The sequence below is a fragment of the Rhyacophila brunnea genome, unplaced genomic scaffold, assembly GCF_057557595.1.
Source record: "Rhyacophila brunnea isolate RB1 unplaced genomic scaffold, BYU_Rbru_1.0 scaffold_4, whole genome shotgun sequence".
Lineage (NCBI taxonomy): Eukaryota > Metazoa > Arthropoda > Insecta > Trichoptera > Rhyacophilidae > Rhyacophila > Rhyacophila brunnea.
This window is the reverse complement of record NW_028233068.1, coordinates 39,423,233-39,442,879: the sequence shown is the minus strand read 5'-3', so window position 1 is coordinate 39,442,879 and position 19,647 is coordinate 39,423,233. Positions and strand designations below refer to the sequence as shown.

At 31.2% G+C, this 19,647-nt stretch overlaps 1 protein-coding gene across 1 annotated transcript in view; it reads left to right on the top strand.

Moving 5' to 3' along the window:
* The first annotated feature begins 4,759 nt into the window (after positions 1–4,759).
* The window catches only part of ETHR (ecdysis triggering hormone receptor), a 209,156-nt gene continuing 194,268 nt past the window's right edge, over positions 4,760–19,647 (top strand). Inside the window, exons 1-2 of the mRNA XM_085953585.1 lie at positions 4,760–4,775; positions 4,847–5,203. Coding sequence (XP_085809711.1) covers positions 4,760–4,775; positions 4,847–5,203 — 373 coding nt within the window. The remainder of the gene's footprint in view (positions 4,776–4,846; positions 5,204–19,647) is intronic.

Genomic DNA, 19,647 nt, shown 5'->3' with positions numbered 1-19,647 from the left:
TTTATATATGAAAATACATAGTTTTCGATTAAAAATACATACATACGCCGAAGTACGCGGCGCGTCTCTCGTGGCGCCACGTATGTACGTATGTATATCTGGGCGGCTTCCGGTGACAATATATGTATGCACCAGCACACCACGGATGGTATTGATATATTTGACATAGGCACTTCTAGCATTAGGCCCCAGATATATATTATTCCAAAAAATCAAACGTAATATTAAGATATAAAAAAGAGATTCCAAATAAATAATGTTTCTTAGTCGACGCCATTGAGTATTACTTTCAAATACACAATTATGGATATTAAAGTTTACACAGCAGAAAAGGCCAAAGATAATAACGCGAATTTGCAATATGCACCTTTATTACAATGTAAGTAGAAAACGCTTTTCAATATTTAATTGGACATAATAACAACGCTACATAGTCATACGCATATATTTTATACACAAGGCTATTATCGGCGGCTATCGGCAGCTATCGAGGGTAATTTATCATATTTATGTATTGAGGTGTTATAACTGTTACAGTAAGTTAACCGTCTAAACCACATCAATATATAAATATGATAAACTACCATCGATAGCCGCCGATAGCAGCCTTGTGTATAGAATGGATGCGATGAAGGTAAACTTGCGTACCTAATTTCAATGTGAACAGATTTAATTTTTCAACTATATTCATCCGTTTACCTAACAATTACAATCATATGAGTTTGCGCAGAGTCGTTTTGTGTTTCAGATGCTGCGTCTACTAGTACACAATAGTATACGTTATACTATGCAAAATTGAGCCACGGGTAACCTTATTGCAAGATCATAATTTGTGATAAAATTGCATTATGAAAAAAATCCATTTTTAAATTTAGATTATTAAATTATACAGTTACCGCTTTTAGTTTTCTCAGGGCTGGAGTCTAGGATAAAAAAAAAACATTCAGAATTACTTTGCTTCAATAATAGAACCTACATATTATTATATATGAAATAAGACTTCTCGTAAGATTGAAATAACAGCGATAGTCTAGAATCTTGATAAAACTTTCAATAAATTCTCTATGTGACTCTTAACGCCTACTGTGATAAAAAAAAATACTTCATCTAATCAGCCACTATGCTACGGTAATAAATCTTTCGTTTGGAAGCGTATTCTAGTGTATTTTTAGTGCTTTTATGACCTAAACGACACAACATTATTTTTCTTACTATTCTACAAACTATTATTACGTTAAACCTCTGCCATATTTTCTTGTGTTATGCATTCGCAATCCGTATAAAGCGGGGAATTATAATTTATTCACAAAAGATAAAATTTTTGTCTAATAAAGTACATTTTATTGATAATTTAGGTTTAATGATGAATTAGTACCTCGTAAAAAAAAGTTAGCATTCTTTGAATTCCAGAATGATTTAGTATAATTAATTCGGAATTATATTATACACACGATTTTTTTCCGTATTTATAAATACAATCATAATGACAGCCTGATGTTGACTTTTTTCTTTGATTAATTTCATACGTACCTACTATATTTTATTTTCGATTTTATTTGATTATTGAAATTAAAAAACGACGGTTATTGTTTAAAAAAAACTTCTTTCAGGATTGTACAATAAATTTATTTATTTTACATTATAATGAACATGAAAAATTATAAATTCAAAGCGTTCACGATATGATATAAACATAAACAATAGTGTTAACAATATTGAAATAAAAATACAGGGTTATAATATGAATAAATAATAAAAGTATATAGAAGCACACTGAATGAAATAGGTAATAGACATTATCTTAAAACATATTCAAATTAAAAATTTATTTATTTTTACATATAGTGAACATTACAAATGATTTATTTAAGACATTCACAACATGACATTTAGAACTAAAGAAATATTAATAAAACAATATTATATAAAAAAAATAGATCAGCATTAAACAGTAGAAAAGTGTAAATACAAAAAAATATAAATTAGATACAAGAATGTACATTACATGAGCTAAGCAGACCCTATTTTAAGAATTTATAAAGCAACGCCTTCCAAAACTCACTGTCACGTATTGAACATAGTTATTGCCCTCCCAATTAATTGGCATTATTAATGGCAAGTTAGTCTGCACTTTGGGAGAACAAAAAACGGATGCTCCCGATTTCTAAGTTAGTATAGACATACAAGTCAATATTCTACAAATAATGGAATAAAAATTTCAAATGAATCTGATAATTTAATCATAAGCTTTACTTAGTAACATTTTTAAAGCTTTCCTCTCATATATTTGAGCTTTAAATTAATAGATAGCGGTTTTCTTCAATGCCTTTACTAGTAGATCTTGCAATAATATCAATATTATAAATGACGGATAACAAATACGTTTTTGTAAAATATATAGAATAAAATACAATGGTAAATAGTATTACCTAACCCAATTAAATATAATATATTTACAATGTACAGTGAACATTGAACATTCGCCTAAACACGGAATTATAATTAGACTGGTGTCACTTTGTTTTATTAGGTTAGTTTGAATGTACATGACGCTTATACTAAGCAGAACATTACGTGGAAAACTTGACCGCTATTTCCACAGTGCCCTGTATATTTTCAAAGTTCTGTATATTATATTATTTAGCTTACCTTCATATATATATTTAATTATCTACAACCTAAAATTATTTTTATTTAAGTACCTATATGTAGGTACTGTGGACAATAAATAGAACAATAGTTTATTAATATATTTGTGTAAATAAATAAACTTATAATAATAAACTAATATTATTAATTAATTTTGAAAGAAATTGAAGAAGTTTCGATTAACAGTTAATTAACAGGCTTAAACACTTTTATTATTAATTAATACTGATTTATGAACGAATATTTATTACATTACAAGTATTAGTTTATTAGAAGTATTTATTAAATCTTCTGTGTCTATATACCTATTATTAATATGTACCCTAATTTTATTACTGACGCTTTAAGGCTATACTTCAGCTGAGACATGGTCTAAAAAGATCGTGACTAGGCGAAAGTAGAACGAAATATAATTTGTCGTAAAAATTCAACATGCGTCCTTTTAATGTTATGTTTATTATAATATTCCTAATAATAATAGTATATTGACATGTTTTCTTTTTCAAGTGCATGCGGAACGTTTTTTAGTCATCCTTACACGATTTAAGAATATATTCCTCCGACTCCATCACAAAACAAATTGACGTGCTCACACCTCGACTGTCAGTCTCCGATTGGCGACGACTGTGAAATTTCGTTCCACCTACTGTTGAAAATTACTTTCCGTTTCACTTGTGTATGCTCTTAAAACAGTAGTATTTATAGAAACTTATTAAAATTTTCAATCCTATAATTCAGTTAAATTTTTCGATTCTGAATTTGAAATCGTTGAAATTACAGTATTCAGAGATGGTTTTTTATAACAATAGATCTTTTTTTAAAGTATTTTTTAAGTAGTTTTAAGTTTAAAAATAACATTTAAAAAATGTAGATACAAAATGTGAAATGGGAAATTCATAATATTATGTCGATAACATTTTTTTTTTGATTAAAAATACTTTCTGGTGTTGCAATTTCTAAAACGGTACCTATTGATTTGATATTTTTTATGGTTAATTTTTGAAAAAATATTCACCAAAACTTAAATTTTTGTTGAATAAAACATTGTTTCATTATTATTACTAATTAAATTTAATATCACAAGATGTACCTAATAAAAATACTTTACCTAAGCAAAAAGTGTTACCATTAAACCATTAAACCTATCGATGGTATTTTATTGTGCAGTTATATAATAATGCATGACTTATGTATATTTTCAATACGAATGTCTAATATATTTTTTTCTATTTTTTGCAGAATATCTAAGAAGATTTTACTGGAACAATGTGGCAAAAGAAGAATGGAAATTTCTTTCGAAATGTCGTGTTTTCCGAAAGAACTCTCCATCAAATATATTGAAAATGAAAATTGTTGCCTTACATACATTATTTAAACAAGTAAAATGGTGGTTAAAGTATGATCTTAAACGCTGTGTAGATTTTACTGCATTTTTTAAAGTATGTCACTTTTCTCGAGAGGCAGTATTATGACTTGAGTGTTATAACTTATCCTGCAATAAAAAAAAACACTTCTGCCATTTACCTAAGTGTGCTGTTAACTTTTTTTACCTGTTAATGTTAATTTTTACAAAAAAAAAATTTAAAGATCATTTTTAATAGAACATTAACGAACATTCAACTAAACTAATAGTCTCTAATATTTATACGACAATATAAATTACAGTTACAATGTTAATTCATTATTGAAATTAGAAGAATTTTATAAAAAAAAGTTATGTAGGGGTAGTAAATTACAAACGTTGTAGTTTTTTTATTAAATTAAAAATAATTGTTTAATCTTGTTGTTAATAGAATCACTTAAATTATTTTATAAATATTGTAATCATAAATAAGTGTTCAGCTTGCTTTAAACTTTAGTTTTAGAATCGTAAACTACTAGTCAAAAGTCTTTTTATGAGACTGAAATGCTAATTTTAGGCTTTAATATAAAATACAAATTAAATATTTTTTGTATAAAAAACATATGATATCAACAATCGCCTCGGTTGTCGGGCCATTCACAGCAGTGCTACCAATCACACCAGTATTGAATTACCAACCGAATAAATTCAACGACACATTTACGAACCCATTTCATACGTCGATAAACCCAAACAACATCACTTCGCATGACGCAATATCCGGGTCTTACATTCCGCTAAAGGGCCAATTTGACAATTTAAACATACTCCAGAATGAATCCTACAATCCGACAGCTTACACATTGCCTGACGATGCGGCGAATACGACACTATCACAGCTGGCGAGAGCGATAGCAGTGTCGAATTCGACAGGCGACTCGTCGAATTCGACCGATGCCGAAAATCCGCAAATTCCCGCCTACATTCGGACTACTTCCATGGTTTTTTGTATCATAATCATGTGCTTGGGAGTTGTTGGGAATATAATGGTGCCGATTGTCATCATGAAAACGAAGGACATGAGGAACTCAACCAACATCTTCCTGATGAATCTAAGCATTGCCGATCTGATGGTACTGCTAGTCTGCACCCCTACTGTCCTCGTTGAAGTCAACACAAGGCCGGAGACGTGGGTCCTGGGAAAGGAGATGTGTGAGTATTTTTTTTATTTATACTTAATTTACAACAACATCCGTGTACTTTGATAAATTAATGATAGTTTTCCGAAACTTTCATGTCAACGTGAAATGCTTGAGCTATCACATCACGCTTTTTAGACAATTTTATAGTTTATTTTATGTAGTACATCTGAATTTTATTTATTTTACAATCTAGTATGAGAGAAACTGTATATTAGTAAAATTAATGTAGTTTTTATTATATTATTACTGACATAAACTAACTTGGCAATCAAGTATTGGATTTACAGCAATATGTTTCTTCTATATAACTATGTATGTGTAACCATCATTTACTTATACACTGCAGAAAAGTTGAATCTCAAAAAAATATTTTAATAAATAACATTAAATTTATTTTACCATAAACTGTTCGGCTTCGTTTTTGCTTTTTTGCGGGATTTAATGTGTGAGTCGAACTGAGTTGCCAATTTTATATAATGATGACAATTAGTGTGTGTACAGTTTTTTTAACATGAATTTATTTAATAAATTATTTCTTTTATTCAACGAATAATTCACAAGATTTGAGAATATAACATTATATTAAGTAGGATGCCCGTAGCTTAGTTGGAAAATCACACTGCGCGAATCCTGCGGTTACAAGTCCAAGTCCCGTCGGGTGTCGTATTCTTTGTTCTAAAATAGATTTTTTCTAGTGGGTATATGCGTGAGATGTTTTAAAATTATATTATGTTCAATGAATTTATTTTTTATGCTAGCAGACAAAATTCAGCAAAAGCTGTTTAGTCTTTTGGAAATATTAAATATCCACTTTTCTTAATGAATTATAATATCAATATTTCACAAAGATATTTCATGATTATAAATATTACAGCACTACCGAATTGTACCTATAATAAATAATTATTTTGAAGTAGATACAAAAACTTGTCTTAAACAATGTCTAAGGAATTTTAATGATTATTAACTCTCTCTTTATCTTTTTTATTTTATTTCATCCACATTAAAATGGGAAGTACATAGCGAAACGATTTAAATTCGAGAAAAACAAGGACGGATATATAAAATACTTACCTGCCTCAAACTTTATTTGCCATCATTATAATTTATCGTGGGCGCTCAAAGAAACCATCTCTTTGATATTACGAAATACAAGCCTTTCATTTTAAAGAGTATAATATTTTATTATTTTGTAGTGAGCAATCCTTAATATATTATATTTGTATATATTAAGAAATACCCAAAGAAAAACGATAATTATAATTAATACTATCAACTGGGCAATATAAATTCAATTAATATTCTAAATTGTTTTAAATTAGAGAATATTCATAAATTTTAAATTCTTTCGGATACAGTAACAACATAATTTATTATCTATCTAATATTATTTATATAAGTATAGGTTTATAATTAAATATATTTTTAGAAATATGCATATTTTTCTTATAGTACCTAGTAGATAATTTAATTTATAATATTATCGTAGTTCCTAACCCTAAAAATAAGTCAACTTCTGCCAGAATAATATTTTATTAGAGTGAAAAGAGCGATAGGGAAACTATATCGGAAATGAACTATTTATTGAAAATGTTATGACAACACAATAAAATTCTTTTTTCAAATTGTTCTCATGTCACTAATGTCTGTTTACCCTAGTTGTCGCGAATAATTTTATTTATTTCAGATTAAAACTACAAACGTATTTTTTTTAAATTAAATGATAAAAAAAATCTCATTGTCTCTCCTATACGTAGCATATTATATTAACTGTCTTGGTTTACGAGTACTTTTTGGCCATTTTTTCAATGAAGTCGGTTCTTATTGGGCATTAAGCACTGCTCAAAAATATAAAATGTTAATTTTCCAGTCACGATATTCGAACACACGACTTTAGAAAGGGTTGATGGTCCTCCACCGGGATTAAATAGACTATCAGTTTTAACTTTTATCTTTTTGTAAATTGACGTAATTATATATGTAATATATAATACATTTAATATCTGTACCTCAGATGCAGACGGATACAACTCCGTTTTTGGGGAAAATGATTTTTTTTAAGAATCGTCATGCTAAAGGCTTTATTTATTAGAGGCAAAGAGATGAAAGTCCTAGTTGCTATAATAAAAAAGATATAAAGAATAGCATAAAGATGCAAATGCCATACCTACCTTAGAAGCAGAAAGATGCAAATCCAATAATCTGCAATATGTACTAGACGAGAACCAGCCGGGAGAAGAAGCTGGCTTTAGAGGAAGATACAGAACTATGGACCATATCCAAGTCATCAGAGAAATCAGAGCGGTAACAGGAATACAAGCTGCCGCTATCCATGGGTTTTATGGACTATGAGAAAGCGTTCGATTCCATAAAGAAATTTTCAATACTTGATGCACTCAGAAATCAAGGAGTCCCCGGGTGAATATAAATATTTTCAATAATATATATAGTAGCGCAACAACATCTCCATAAACCATCGCGCATTTCCTATCAGCAAAGGAGTCCGACAAGGTGATACGATCTCACCTAAACTATTTACAGCTACCCTAAGACTTATTCAGGAAACTTGACTAGAATGACAAGGGTCCCCATAAATGGAGAATACGTGCGTCATCTGCGCTTTGCCGATGACAATACATAGTAGTTTGCAAGACTCAGAAGACCTCCAAAGCAGAATGCAGGAACTCGCTGAAGTAAGCAACAAAGTAGGCTTGAAAATAAATATATCAACGAAGAAAGTCATGTTCAACTGCTTTGCGGGCCAAAAAGAGATCCTCATCAATGCCATTCAGCTCTAACAGGTGAAAAACTACATCTATCTGGCACAACAAGTGTCTTTAGATGTATGTATATTTGATGAAATTCTTCGCAGAGTAAAGCTAGGCTGGAGTGCTTTTGGCCGCCTGAATAATGTCTTCAAAAGTGACCTTCTACTGTACCTAAAGCGCAAAGTTTTCAGCCAGTGTGTGCTTCCCGTGATCACATATGCGTGTGAAACATGGACCCTAAGTAAAAGAGAGATCCAGAAACTTAGACTAGCACAACGTGGTATGGAGAGGTGCATCCTGGGCTTAACGCGAAAAGACAAAAAGAGGAATGAGTAGATAAGGAAGTAGACGAGGGTTTGCGATGTAATAGAGTTTATTAAAAGCTGTAAATCGAGATGGGCTAGACACATGCTGGATCGATGAAATGATAAAGTTCTGCGGAAGTACATGGCAACGCAATGCACAGGACCGAGAAAAGTGGAATCAGCTTGGAGATTAGCGAGGCCTTCATCCAGCAGTGAATAGATTCAGGCTGATGATGATGACATAATAAAATTTAAAAAAAATGTGTTTTGCTTTGTTATATTTATACCTATAAATTTTTTAACTTATAAATTGTTTTATTTTGGCTAGGTTAATAAGATACAAATCCACATTAACAAAATATCTTTAGAGGCAGAAGGATGCAAATCCATACTACGTTTTTTATTTTATTTTTTTTAGATATAAAATTTTATTATATTTATTCCTTTCTTAAATATTCCAGAAGTACTTTAATTGAATTAGAATACAAAGAATAACGATCATTCTATGTATATTTTCTTGGAAGTTATGAGTATTCATTTAAAATAAAAATTGTTTAAAAATGTTTTTTGGCTTTCCTGAACAATTGGGTATTTGGCACTTGCATCCGTCTGCCTTTGAGGTACAGATATTTTGTTTTAAATGAATAATATATAATATGTAACTAAAAGCAAGCATCTACCCATTATACTTCTCACCAACAGCCAAATATATTTATATCCAAGCTTCATGGTTCATAACGTAATTATATTAAAAACGAACCCATTTTTCCTCTTTCGACAATTTCTTATATTATATTCTACTTAGAGGATATCCACTTTCGGCTGAGGCTTAGACGTAAATCAAAGACTCCTTGATAATTGGACAAATCGATTGACTGACGTATTGAGCCCACAAGAAAGACCAAAGTCTTTCTTTATATATTGTGACATACGATATAAATCATTCTACCAGAAATTTAATCACGGTATAGTTAGAGCACAGAATATTTTTATAAATTTACAATATACATATATTTTACTCAGTAAAGAATATTTGATTTTATGGAAAATAAATCATTACAGTATTGATAAATAAAGGACGAAACCAAATAATAATCATAATATTATGATTACGATCATTTGATTCTATATACTCTTCAGTTAGAGAATTTGGACACTAAATGGCATATAGGTACAAGAGACTTTGTCACTTGCCAATCTTCTTGTATCTTCTTAGGCCATGATAGCATCCCGTAGCTCCGCTGTATATACTATGTGAGTACCTAGCAATCTTCCGGGATGCTGAAATCCGGTGGGCTTAAAAAACAGATAAGCCAAATTTAAATTTACGTTTTCTTAAAATATTTACCAAGTCATTATTCAACAAAAATTATTGAAAAGACATTTATCGATATTCTGTTTAAATACAATACGTTTAAAATGAATACGCTTCCAATATCAACTGTTCTAAAAAAATACGTTCCTGAACGATATCTTAAAAACAATTTTCGGTAGGTATTTTACAAAAAATTACAACCCTGAGCCTTGAATTCTGTGAACCATCGTTTGAGAAATAGTCACCCTTTAGTGACAGTGACATTGAAAATTAAAATTGTTACCCTTTCCAGCTGCAGATTACATTTCTCCCAAATGGAATATTTTCGCCCGGAATTTAGATTTGATTTTACATTTTTATTGCCAGCAATTAAAAAATACCACTAACCTTTATTAATGGCCGTTGATTTGACAACTTTTGATAAATGATAATCCCTATTTTATGCTTTTGAATCTCTTTGATTAAAAATTTCTCTTATTTCATCATTTAATCGCAGTTGAAATTAATGTTAATTTCGAATATTAATTTTGTGCTTTCGCGTAAAATTTTTGTAATATTTATCTTCATATATATCAAAAAAATGTGTAAAATTATTATCGAATGTAACAACTCAACAAATATAAACTTGAAAACGTAATTATAACGTCAAATTTTGTTTAACGAAATAAATTGAAAAAAAATATATACGTCGTATTTACAGAATAATTTAATGTGAGATAGCTATTTTTTACGACTTTGATTATAATGCTAAAGCGCCTATACATGTGCATAGATTTACTTGCCCCAATAATGTGCATTTTAAACTATCGCGATAATAACTGTTTTCACGTAAAAGTGCTGACTGTCTCGCCAATTTCATTCTTCAAGAGTAAGCGAGACGCGATGTTGTCATTTTATGGTACTATTTGGCAGATCGTTAAAATCGGTTAACCTCAAAATGAGTCACAGTTGTTCGTTTTTTGCTCTTACTGGACATGCGCAGATATCGCAAAGTCTAATTTTCGCGAATTTCTAATTCGGAAGCGTCTGAACTTTTTTTAATCCATATCTTGAAATTTGCACGATAATGCGTGTTTACACGTACATTTTTTTGTTATGGCCGCGATAATACGTACTGTCAGCAGCATGGCCCCCAGACCAGGATTTTTTGTGTGCCCCTATACCTATCGTTAATATGAAGGGCAGAATGATTTTTTTACATTACTGTTCTCCAAATGGTTTTACACGGAATCCCAGGGCTCTTTAAAACGGTAAAATTAAGGGTTTTTCGTGTATTTTTAAAGAAATACAATTGGTATAGGTACTTATTGAGTTGTCAATACTCAGCATCATAATATTATTATGAATCACTAATCGCGACCCCCTTTGTGGTGACCAAGTAACGTGCGACCTTTCGACATATTGGATACATAGCTATTTTTATAGTCAGAAAACACACTTAAAGTAATTACAAAATTAAATTCTACACATGAATTATCATTTAACTATATTACATCACATATCATATGAATTGTTTTCATATTTTGTCACAATAGCGCCGCAGGCGACTTGTTTTACTATTAAAGCAAATGGTGTATGTATATCTCACGTAACTGGCCACGCCGAGTCCCCCCCCCCTAAGCCCTTCATTGTCAGTAATAAATCTATGCACGTATAAACGGGGTATTAAGATAATAAATGATAGGCATAATACACCAGGATCATAAACATTATTAGTGAAGAAAACTGAAATGTTGAATGTGATTTTTATAATGTAATATGTATGTTGTCTTGGTAAGCTATAATAAATACAATCAATGAATCACTAGAAATGAGGAACATTACTAGATATCTCATAATTCATTATTACTAAATGTATCCTAAATGATTTTATATAATATTGCCGGACTGATGAGTTACTCAAATTTGACAGAAATAAATTGCTAATAACTGCGGACTACATAAACGAAAGACACAAGAGTGGAGAAGCTTTTACTCAACAGTGATACGGGAATGCAAAAAAGTATCTTATGTATATCTACCTATATATTATAGACTATTTTTTTATCAATTAATGTAGTAAGTAAGTACCTAACACAAACAAAAGGTTTGTATTAAGACGGGTAAGTAAAGTAACCACGAGTAATCAATCAATTATTATTACTATTTTTAAGCGGTCATATGTTTTCCATAATTAATAATAATCATTTGCCATCATTATTTTCTGTGCATTTCTAATTATTCCTCTTTTATATAAATTTGATGGCTCCGATGAAAAATATATAATATATTACTAAGTACTCGTTTTGAATAATTGAAATGTAATATTTATGCCATTCAAATGAAATAGTTATTTATGTACATGTTTATTTTTGTTTTTATAATAGACGATAATGGTTGGATTTGGTGTATACCACTATTAAAAATGGGTTATTTCCAGCGCTCGAAATGGTAAATTTTACAAACCGGAGCGCTCGATAATTTTAAGAAAACATATAAAATAAGTGTCTTAGATTCTTTGTTATATGACTTATCTACCTCAGACGGTGAAGTTGATTTTTCCACAAGACGGAGCGGTAATTTTGTAAATTTTATGAACCGGAACGGCGCTCCGATGTGTTCCGGTACATTTCGGGGTATTACATTTTTTTTAAAGTTCATTATGTAGGTATACCTTACAGCAGTCGATTGGCATACTTATCTTAAAATCGACTTCTAATCTACACTTTATTTTACTGTTGCTTTCATGAAGTGATATCTAAACAAAATGAAAATCTAATAGCGCAATAATGGGTGTGGTAAGACTTCCCAGTCAAGCTGCATTATTTTTGGCTTCTAATTATTAGGCCAGTATAAGTATGCTTTACTTTTTCTTCAATTGCTTTTGATGCATAGGTCTTATCATCAGAACGCGTTTTCCGCTAACTTGCCTAGATACCTCTCCAATTTTATGAATGTGTCTCAGAACTGTTGAGGAAGTGGCCCCGAGTATGTTAGCTATTTCTTGCTCATTTAATCTTGAATCCAATTCAACCAGCAATTTTATAGCATCATTATCGAAGTCAGCAGGACTTTCATAATGACCACTAACAGTATCAGACAAAACAAAATCACTACTGGTAGATTTTCTGAACTAGTATTGACTATTAATGACATGAAAATTATCCCCATTGATATTTTTTCGTTAGCCCGGTCGGACATTCCAAATCGTCTCGACTGTCGAATTTGTCTATATCATTTTGTTATCATTCATAAAATGCATGTACCTTCTTAACATATTTTATTACTGGACATGGCGTCAGTTGGACATTTTTGATAGAAAAAACATCCGCTTATCGCGTGCTACAAATTTCACTCGACATAACAAAATTTCGGGAATGGGATGACTGGCCTCCGGACAATTGGACGCCGCACTGTCGTAGACACAGTAGACGAGGTCTTTTTATCAGTTTCTATCTACTACTTAGTAGTTTGAATTCATTTTACTCTTAACATAATATATTCTTTATCGCGGATTGAGAATTACCATGGCTAAGGCTTTATATAAAATAAAAAACTCCTTTTTCGTTGGAACTTAAACATATGCACGATTAGATCATTGTTTACGTCTGCATATTTACATTCTCACCAACTATTAAATCATAATATAATCATTGAATTATAAATAATAATATTGAATTTTTTTTTTCAAAGTACATATAAGTACCTAACGTCTATTTATTTTCGAATTCCGTGGCGTCCAGTTGTCCGGTGCCAAATCGTCCTAGACCCAAAATTTCGCATCGGCGCATGTGTAGGATACGGCTTTACATTGGTTTCAGCTATCCACGTGACGTAACTATCCAGTATGGCCTCATCTGGGGCACACGGAAGAAAGTTACAATATTGCGTCCGTTTTTAATTTATCTATATTCCAGTCGAGACGATTTTCAATGTGCGACCGGGCTTACGGTTGTTGCGCTAAATCCCGGTCGAAAATGATACAATATGCAATTTCAGTTGGTAGTTCGACATTTTGTTTTATGTATGTTTAATACAAAACTATTTATTGCTTAAAGCATAATATTCCATATACTTACATAAATTTTAAAACACTTCTGAGAAATAATTTATAACCAACAGAAAAAAATCTTTTAAAAAAGTAAGACACCCGGCAGAAATCGAACCTGCATCTCTTGGGTATCGCGCTCTGTGCATTACCATTATGCTACGACTGCGATGATTAATTGCGACAAATTTTAACTATTGGTATTTTTAATACCTGCTCACAAGCGCTCTCCAAATTAAAAAGAATGGTACATTCTTAAAATCTTTTGAATTATTCGTTGAATAAAAGAAATAGTTAATTAATAATATCTATAATTTGCTTTATACTATACGTACAACAGCAAAACACGTCACCATAAAATAATGTAAAGGCTTAGTGTAAACTAAAGCTATGTTCATTAAAAAAATAAAACAATAAGGGTAGAAACATTTCAACATCAATTATAACGTCATAAATCGTTGCGACATAGGGCGCTGAACCTAATTGCCACCTACAAATAATGATACTTGTTAATTGTGTGTAGGAACCGCAGTTTATGATATGGATTTAGTAGTATTAGGTAGTTTGCGAGTTTCCAGATAAGAAAAGGCTTAATTTAGCGAACAAATGTGGCTCAAAGGCAAGGCAACATGTATCTAAACGTAGGGATGAGAAGGGTGATTGTCGTTTGAATTCACATCACGTAAGCACAGATGATGGCTCTACAAAGGTATATCAAACTTGAAAGTAGATAAGTTTTATACCGACACTTAGATTGAAAAGATATAGATTTTGCGTGAATTTTATAAAATTTGAGATGTTCGTACATTTAAAATGTATACTTACTATATATTATACACCTAGGGTGTCGTCCGTATATGACGCCACCCTCATCATAAGAAGGGGGCTGATATAACGTGATTTGCGACTAGGGCAATATGTGAGGAGGACTTGTAAAAAATATGACGTCATAAAACCAAATTAATATAAACCTTTTTTTCAAATATTAGAATATTTCTTGAAAGCATTTATTATACTGAAATCGATAATTTTCAACGAGTTTGTTGTTTTAACAAATACAGTAAAATGCCATCATACAGTGGTACCCAAGGGGCTTTAAAACTAGCTGGATAAACGAACTCATAAAGTTCGGTGGATGCACATATATAGCAGCGAAGAACTAGGGACCGAGAAGAGTGGAGAAAGCTAGGGGAGGATGCCATCCACCAGTGAATCGACCCTGGTTGATGATTATAGATATATAGGAAGGAAGTTCAAAAGTGTGACGTAATTTAAATGGGTAGGTTTACCCTCTGTCTGAAGTTTTAAAAAGTGTATAGGTACACCTTTCATATACTTCATATCTAATATATAAAAATTAATGTTTGTTTGTGTGTTTGTTGTTTGTTTGTTCGTATTTAATGCGCAGCCATACCGTTCATCCTATTGCGATAAAACTTTGTCAACTTATTGCTTGCACTTGCGCAAAGAGTATAGGCTATACTAATATATAAAAAATGAATGTGTGTCTGTCTGTCCCGTATGCGTTCCTATACCATTCATCCGATTGCGATGAAATTTTGGTAAGTGGTTGTATGCACACCCATAAAGGTTTCTGAATTAGAAAAATCATCATCATTTTCTTCTTCTTCATTCTATTTTATTTTATTCGTATGGTTCCTATACCATTCATCCGATTGCGATGAAACTTTCATCAGTTGTTGTGGTAACACCCGTAAAAGTTTCTGAATTAGTACGACCATCTTCTTCTTCTTCTTCATTCTATCTTATTTTATTCGTAAGGTCCCTATATCATTCATCCGATTGCGATGACACTTTCGTCAGTGGTTGTGCCAACACCCGCGAAGGTTTCTGAATTTGTACAACCATCTTCTTCTTCTATTCTATATTCTTCTATTCGTATGCGTTCCTATTTCATTCATCCGATTGCAAAAAAACTTTCGTCAGTAATTGTGCCAACACCCGCGAAGGTTTCTGAATTAGTACAACCATCTTCTTCTTCTATTCTATCTTCTTCTATTTGTATGCGTTCCTATTTCATTCATCCGATTGCGATGAAACTTTCGTCAGTGGTTGTGCCAACACCCGCAAACGTTTCTGAATTAGTACAACCATCTTCTTCTTCTATTCTATATTCTTCTATTCGTATGCGTTCCTATTCCATTCATCCGATTGCAAAAAAACTTTCGTCAGTAATTTTGCCAACACCCGCGAAGGTTTCTGAATTAGTACAACCATCTTCTTCTTCTATTCCATCTTCTTCTATTCGTATGCGTTCCTATACCATTCATCTGATTGCAATGAAATTTTGATCAAGTGTTGTGCTCACGCCCGCAAAGGTTTATGAATTGATACAACTAGTTTCTTCTTCTTTTTCTTCTATTCTATCTTCTTCTATTCGTATGCGTTCTTATACTATTCATCCGATTGCGATGACATTTTGACCAGTTGTTGTGCGCACGCCCGCAAAGGTTTTTGAATTAATACAACTATTTTCTTCTTCTTTTTCTTCTATTCTATCTTCTTCTATTCGTATGCGTTATTATAGTATTCATCCGATTGCGATGACATTTTGACCAGTTGTTGTGCGCACGCCCGCGAAGGTTTCTGAATTAGTACAACCGTCTTCTTCTTCTTCTATTCGTATGCGTTTCTATACCTTTCATCCGATTGCAATGAAATTTTGATCAAGTGTTGTGCTCACGCCCGCAATAGTTTATGAATTGATACAACTATTTTCTTCTATTCTATCTTCTTCTATTTGTATGCGTTCTTAAACTATTCATCCGATTGCGATGACATTTTGACCAGTTGTTGTGCGCACGCCCGCAAAGGTTTCTGAATTAATACAACTATTTCTTTCTTCTTTTTCTTCTATTCTATCTTCTTCTATTCGTATGCGTTCTTATACTATTCATCCGATTGCGATGACATTTTGACCAGTTGTTGTGCGCACGCCCGTGAAGGTTTCTGAATTAGTACCACTATCTTATTCTTCTTCTATTCGTATGCATTCTTATACCGTTCATCCGTTTACAATGAAACATTGTTGAGTTGTCGTGCGCATGCCCACGAAGATTTCTGAATTAGAAAATCATCATCTTCTTCTATTCGTATGAGTTTCTATACCATTCATCCGATTGCGATGAAACTTTTGTCAGAAGTTGTGCGCACACCTGCAAAGGTTTCTAAATTAGTATTATATAAAATACAAAGTTTGTTGTTTGTTTGTTCCATCCAATTTTGGTTTTTACTGCATATTGATAACATTAATAACGTTTGCATATTTTGGATTCGATTTTAATTTAGTGTTCTTTTGTTTGACCTTTACTCCTATTAGAATTATTTTCATATTGCCATATTGTATTACACAGATATTTTAATATTAAAAAAATAATTACCTCTTATTATTTTTTAAATATTTAAGATAAATATAACCACGAAGCGATCCTGTGCGACGCCGGGTACTTCAGCTAGTAATTTTATAAAAAATAATCTATCGAAAAAGAAAAAAAACCACTTTAACCACCTTCTGTTTAGTTCATGATATTCGAATTTCAAAATGTCCAGTTTAATTTCGAATTCGTATTTAACAAACATGTCGACACTGAAAGTAGTGATTAAATTAGTTTGTAATAGTTATATAAAATTTAAATTTTGGCCTCCATCTTGGTATTTTATGGGCTTTACATTACAAAATGTCAAGTTTAATTATAATATAAAATGAAGGTTTACTTTGCCATTTTGGAATCTAGGGGCTTCTAAGTAAAGTTTGAAGTGGCTCACTATCTTAAAAATTACCCTTGGGATATGCCCTTCATAATGTCTAATAACCATGCTTTTATACAAAAGTGCACAATTATTATATATTATTTGTTTTCATTGTTAACATTAACCACCCCCATTGTCTTTAGATACGGAAATATGGCATCACGAGGGTCGGGAAATATGGGTTAGATACGTTGGGTTCCTCAAAACGAGACAATGGAATGAAATATAGCGAATAGAAGGAAAATAGAATTGTTAACAAGACATAATATGACGGCATGATGAATGCTAACTGACCAAACGGCCATTTTTATTTTGTCTAAGTAGAAGTGAATGATGAGCTTATATAAAAAATTGTATATAGCATTCTCATTTTATTTTTATTAGTTTTTCGTTAGGTATTTTACATTTCGTCGTCAAATATACGTAGGCGATAGTAGCAAAGACTCGATAATTCAATGATTTATTAATTGAGGCAGCATTTACTGAGTAGAATTCCATATGATGATAATTCGTATAAATTATATTAAATTATACAGGTGTTTTTTAAGACCATAGCTATTTAGGTTGTAACACCATTATCAAGACTACAAAAATAAACTTTCCGACATATTAAAATATATAGGTACTAAGCTATTAATGAATAGAAACTATAGACTAATCTGTAATAAGTTAATGACTATATTATATTTTAACACATTAAAGTTAAATTAATTGTTTTAATTTAATATGATTTCAAAGTAAATATGTATTAATCTTAACTCATTTAGTGCTAACACCGCGACTGGCGCATTTGGAGTAGATGGTCATTAGATATAATTTACGTGTTATTTAAATGTGGTAATTAAAAGATAATTAAAAGGTCAGCAGTGATTGTGCTGGTTACAGGGTAAGAGAGAGAGAGAGAGATCATTTCATCTCATTCTATGAGTTGTATACTTAAGGCTATACCTCAGCTGAGGCAAAATCGTGACTAGGCGATGCGCGGATTGTGCAAATGACGCGAGCCGAACGAAATATAATTTGTCTTAAAAATTCAACATGCGTCCTTTTTATGTTATGTTTATTATTATATTCGTAATAATATTAGTATATTCATTGACATGTTTTCTTTTTCAAGTACATGCGGAACGTTTTTTAGTCATCTTTACACGATTTAAGAATATATTCCTCCGACGCCATCACAAAATAAATTTACGTGCAAATAGGTCGACTATCGCTAACAACCGAACAACTATCGACGTAGAAATCATCCTGTAGAATTTAATATAATTCATATTATATTTAAAGTTTACCTTGACTCTTGAAAATTAATTTAAATACGAGAATTTGGTAAACATAATAACCTGCAATGCAATTGCCATAATAGTGCGAATTAGTTTGTTATCCATCCGTATGTACGATAAATGATATTATAATACGAAAACTAGTGACTCATTTAAATACTATAAAATTATTGAGTCTGCAATCTTAACTAATATTTTGACTAATGAGTACCGTCCGCCGCTGTGAGGAGACAGCATTCAAAAATTTCTATACACATATTATATTCAAAATAATTTGAACATTTTAGTTTATGTATTATACAATACAATACACTTCTGCAGATTATTTGGCTTCACTATATACAATAGCAATTTTATAACACACTTATCTAAGTCTAAGTTTGTATTACTATTACTTTAATTTGTTATAATTGTTTATCTCCTTCCAAAGTACGTACTCATCGGTAATATATATATATTTTTTAATAGATTTGTATACAATTATTCCGTGAATTCACGATCACCGTTATATACTAGTGTATGACTGCGTGTTACATAATGCTAACATAATAATATTTAATAAATACAATATATTATATTGCAGACTATTAATAGTTATAAATAGTTTACATAAGGACATAATGCCTACAAATATATAGTACCTACTTAGATCAAATTCCTCAGCAAGTGGCATCAAAGATAAACCATACAATATACTCGAATAGAGTACCTACGTAACTAAAATGTTTCGAATTTTTCCGTAAGTAAGAGCACACATAGGTGATATGCTATGTTTGTATCGCTATCGACCTACCGACCGTAATAAGAAGTTATATATTACACCACCTACGCGGATTTTCCGAGAAACTGACAAAGTGCGTCGTGTTTTACGACACCATTAAAACATTTCCAATTTTCCGTCCAATAATAATAATAACGTCTTCAATTGAAAACGGATTTCGAATAAAATTTAATGACTCCTATATGTAGCGTTAACTCTGGAATA